We start from the raw sequence: 5,201 nt of genomic DNA, 5'->3' as shown, positions 1-5,201 counted from the left end.
GATCGCCTGTCAGTGGAGGCTTGCGTTGCTGTGATGCTAAAACGGGTTTCAGTGGAGCTTTCAGACTAAGACAGACTAGGAAGAAAGGCCTGGTGATCTACTTTCAAAAATTAGCCAATGAAAACTCTGTGGATTGCAACTGTCTGATCCCATGGTGCATGGGGTGCCCACAAGTCGGGAGCTGACTCAGTGGAAGCTAACAACAACAGCTATGTGCCAGACACTAGTCAATCTAAGACTTAATAGGAAACGTTGAACGTGAGTTACCAAGGCTAATAGAAACGGCAGGAAGAGTCTTTTCCTTTCTGGAAAAAGCCTTTTGTGCCTTTTTAACCAGGCCTATCCTAACTTCAGGAGCCCTGGTGGTACAATGCTTAAGTTCTTAGCTGCTAACCTAAAGGCCAAAAGTTTGAACCTACGAGTGGCACCATGGGAGAAAAAACCTGGCCATCTGCTCCCATAAGGATTGCAGCGTAGGAAACCCTATGAGGTAGTTCTGCTCTGCCTTATAGGGTCACTATGAGTCCAAATCCATATGACAGCACACGACAACATCCTACCTTCAAAGAAAGTCCTGCTATTAATTTTGTCCATAAATCTGCAAAGGAGATGTTATGAGCTGCACTCTGCAGGTGAGGGAACTGCAGCTCTGAGTAGTTGCAGTTGAAAGTGGTAGAGCCCAGATCTGTGCCTAGATGTGGACCCTTTTCCAGCACCTAGAGATCACTCACTCATCAGTAGGAAAGAGCATTCCTTTCTTTGTGCGAATCATTGAGATCCAGCCGTGGCCTGGTTAAAACAGAATTTAAGTGCAGGGACCTTGCAAGGCAGGACAGACTCTCCCTGTCCTTTCTATTAAGTGATGCTTTTCTGTCCTTCCAATTAGAAGGTCTCATTTAAAATCTGAAGATGAAGGTAAAGTGACTTTTCCTCAGTGGACAGGTTTGCACAAAGCATGTGATTATAGATTTCTCGTAATTAAGTCAGGCCATTTGATTCCTGGCCATAGACTCCCCACAGTCTCTGAAGCTGGATGTGTATGCAGATTAATTTCTAAGTATATCTTAAAGGATTTCTTCAGCTGCTGTGGCTGGCCTTGCCCCAGCACTCTCATATGATGGATGGGGATAGAGATGATACAGTGTCTGCAGTGATGGAGTTCCCAGGAGTGATTAATAGTGTATATACTAGGCTGTTTTGATGCCCTTCCTGATATTAGGTGGTATGTTCTTCCCCCTCGAACTACATGTTTTACCTAAAATGGACTCTTTCAGGGGCTGCCATTTGACTGCATGCTCCACATGCAAATTTTCCAGTCCTGGTCTGGGTGACCTTGATATGACCTCTGTGAGCCTCAGTTTATTCATCTGTAAAAATGGAGATGATGATTCCTACATCTCAGGGTTGGTGTCATTGGGAGCATTGACTGAGAAGCGACCGTGAAACTGTGACTTGCTGTACGGAGCACATGGAGGCATTTGGGATGTGTTGATACACTCATGAGAGAAAAACAAATGATAGGACTGCTTTCCTGCCTTTTTCTCCTGGGGCACTGCTGGCATTTTATGGTAAATAAGTGTGAAGTGCTATTATTATTGCTTATGGAGGTGGCTAATGGGCTGATCTCCTTGACTTCCCTGGAAAAACAGCCAGACCCATTACAGGAAGAATTGATTCTGGTCCAGTCCAAGATGTTGTCTTTGGGATCCTGAGGTATAGTAATGACCAACTGGGCTTCTTGTTTGTGTAGCCATGATGAAAAAGATAAACATTTGTCCTCGAATCATACTGGTCTTAAAGCAGTGCCCAGTAGCATCAGCTTTCCTAGTGGTTACGTGGTTCTCTTTTTGTCTTTGCAGGCTGTGACCCAGTTAGAACTTTTTGGGGACATGTCAACCCCTCCTGATATAACCTCTCCCCCTGTAAGTATGCACTGCCTTCTGAGCCCTGCCTCCCCTCCCTGTCTTTCCTTAGTCTGGTAGTGGAGAGAATACGGGTTTTGTGTTAAAGAAGCCAGCTAGTGAATTTTACCCCTTTTAGACTGTGCGACTTAGGCCAGGCAAATAGCAATCATGAGCCTCAGTTCTCCCTGCTATTGAAAAAAAACGGGGAGGAGGGGTGGGATTATGGTATAGACTTCTGTATTTTAAGAAATAAATGAGACCATGCATTCAGCAATTACTGAACATTTCCTGGGTGCTTAGTATTACTCTGGGCATTGGGGATAGAGGCATGAATGAGATGTGGCGCCTGCCTGCAAGGAGCACAGGGTCTAGGCGGGAATACAGGAGAGAAGTGCAACATGACAACAAACATGGTGAGGCATTTGTCAGCACCTACCCAGAGCCTGGCACGCACTAAGTAGGTAGACAGCCCAGTCAAGGAAGCATTTTCTCCCCTTCCCCTTTCTGGTCTTCTTACACCCTTCTTGCCTTCTTTTCTCTCCCCCAACCCCCACCCCTCTTTATTTCCTTCCTTCCTTCCAATATGCCTTTAGCCTCACAGACCATGACCTGGCCTCGCCAAGCTACTCTTGAACTTTGGATTCCCAGCCACAGTTGTAGCCGGGGCATCTCAGTCAATGTGTATAAGGGACAGAGATTGCAGGGAGCCCTAATTTGAAAAGAAAAGAAGAAAACAGAATCAAAACCAAAGCCAAATAGCATCCCAATGCTTTGAGAACTGAATGCATTCAAAGGCAACCGTGCAGCCTCTGTCAAGAAAAGAGCCGAGCTGGCCCCGCCAGCCCCTCCCTACCCGTTCCCGGAGGTGGGCGGAGAGCAGTCAGCAGCAGCTGCACCAGCTGAAGCTGTTGGGAGGGGGCAGCTCCTCTGGGCACTCACGATTGCACAAACAGAGGGATGGTGCTATGGTTCATTGGCGAGATGCGCCTCAAAGAGAAAAGGCTGTGTAACCTTACCACTCAGGACAGATGGCATGAGACCCTGCTGTCCACAGCTGCCGCTGGGGAATCCAGACACAGCTGCCCTGTTCCCAGCACCTGATGCCCAGCGCAGCCGTGAGGGACGGGACAGCAGCTTCTGTCCCCAGGGAAGCTGGACACTTCTAGCGAGTCTTATTCTCTCTTCCATCCCAGGATTAACAGCTTCATCCGAGGCGCTCGGAATCTAAGAAACGCAGGGGTAGAAAGCTGGGAAGATCTGAAAAGATCTTCTAACTTTATCCCCTTCATTTTACAGATGAGCAAACTGAGACCCAGAGAGGGCACGTGACTCACTCAAGGCCGCATAGGGGAAAAGAGAACAGCACTGACTTGTGTTTAAAAGTGCTTAACGCAGCAGCTTTTGGCTGTATTTCTGGCCCTGAACCCAAGTGCAGCTCAAATGGGTATTTAATAATCCTCAGAACAATGCCATTCGTCCCACAAGCTGCTAGTCTAAAAACGGCCTTGTCTAATTGCCATAGTTTCAGGATTAATTGCTTGCCCCAGTCTATTCCAAGGGAAAAAAACATAAGGATATTTATGGCATTGAACAAATTCATTCTCTGTAGGCAAAAGGTTGCTGTAAATGGGTGTAGACATTTAAAAAACAAATTAGTACTGATGTTTTTACTTCAGTACCTCTCACGCTAACCACCAGTTCATGCAGGGAACCTTTCTGGAATTCCAACACAAGCCAGGAACTATAGAGTTTACAACTGCTTAGGCATCACTTTTTGTTGTCTTCTTGAAAATATTTAGTTCATTTTGCAAGTGAAAATTCTAGCAGAATTCTGGGAGGCTCCAAGATACAAGTGCCTGTACTCCAGTTACTAAGCATAGTTTGTTCATTTATTCAGCATCTGTTTATTGATTGTAGTTTGAGTGGCAAGCCCTGGGCAGGGCGCATAGTAGGTCCTCAGTGAGTATATGCCAGTTTGAATTGACCACCTCTAAAAGGTGAAAGCCGGATAGTATGGAATCATTTGATGACCTGAATACACTCTCCAAGAGGTAGTGACTTAAACTGAATAGCCATGATCCTGGCCATGGTTTACCGAGCACCTATTGTGTGCCTAAACATGGTGCTACATGCTTTTAATGCATGATCTCATTTAACCATCATAGCAGATCTAGAATAGGTATCATTTTCCCCATTTTGTAGATAAAGTTTATGTAACTTACCCAAGATCTAAATACTGTATAGGTGGCCTGGACTGTGGCCCATTTCTTCAGCGCCTTTTCCCCCCCTTAATCGCTGCACCTGCTGTCTCCCGCCCTTGCTGACTGCTGAGCCAGGTTTTCTCATGTGCCCTTTGACTCTCTCTGTCTGACAGACTCCTGCAACTCCAGGTGATGCCTTTATCCCGTCTTCATCTCAGACACTTCCGGCGAGTGCGGACATGTTTGGTTCTGTACCTTTCGGCACTGCTGCTGTACCCTCAGGTAAGCCCTCTTCAGCCAACTTCCCTTTCTTTGGCCTCTGCTCATCAGGAGGGAGGAATGGTTGACTGAACGTGCTGCCAGAGCATGCCAAAACACCTAGGGAACCTCCCTTCTCTCCTTCTGACTCTTGACGTGACACCGAGAAGCTTTTCTTAGGGTACAGACCTCTGGTATGTTGCTGGCTGGAATGCAGCCCTCACCTGGGTGTTTCAAGATTTCAGGCTACTCAGGTGTATAACTTTTGGGAGCTTGGCACACGCACAGCCTGCCTGCAAATCTGCACAAGTCCATTTCCTCCTTCCACCTCAGCCAGAAGGGGAAGGCCGCAAGCTGAGACAAGGATGGGAGTCAGCTCTCCACAGACCTCTTGAGACCTAATGGCTAGAAGACGCCTGCCTTATTGGGTGTTGGCTCAAGAGTGAGAGGTTCCCCATACAAGGGGGAGACCTAAGGAATGAGAGTGAACCACTAACAGTGGGTTGTGAGGGGGATAGGGATGCATGGTGGTTTACAAAACGTTTGTTCTGTTTTGCACATATTTTTTGAAACATATCTACTACTTGTACAACAGGAGAAAATATACGTATTACAGCAGTATTTCAGGTGAGTTAGAAATTGGTAGAATACCAGGCATCTTAACTTGTTTCCAAGGCAGTAAGCCCTCCATGTAGCTGGGTCACTCTCAGCTTGAAAATGACCAAAGGTGGCATTAAACCAAAAACCAAACCCATTTCTGTCAAGTCGATTTCGACTCATAGCAACCCCATGTGTTACAGAGTAGAACTGCTCCCGAGGTTTTTCTGGTCTATAATCT

General features: G+C 46.5%; 1 protein-coding gene across 1 annotated transcript in view; it reads left to right on the top strand.

The window, feature by feature from the left end:
• DAB1 (DAB adaptor protein 1) overlaps positions 1-5,201 on the top strand; it is a 330,881-nt gene that overhangs the window by 309,402 nt on the left and 16,278 nt on the right. The window contains 2 exon segments of the mRNA XM_023730515.1: positions 1,860-1,922; positions 4,279-4,387. Of these exon segments, the coding sequence (XP_023586283.1) occupies positions 1,860-1,922; positions 4,279-4,387 (172 nt within the window).

The sequence above is a fragment of the Trichechus manatus genome, unplaced genomic scaffold (genome assembly GCF_000243295.1).
Source record: "Trichechus manatus latirostris isolate Lorelei unplaced genomic scaffold, TriManLat1.0 scaffold00003, whole genome shotgun sequence".
Classification (NCBI taxonomy): domain Eukaryota; kingdom Metazoa; phylum Chordata; class Mammalia; order Sirenia; family Trichechidae; genus Trichechus; species Trichechus manatus.
The sequence above is the reverse complement of the archived record's forward strand: the minus strand, read 5'-3'. Positions and strand labels throughout refer to the sequence as shown.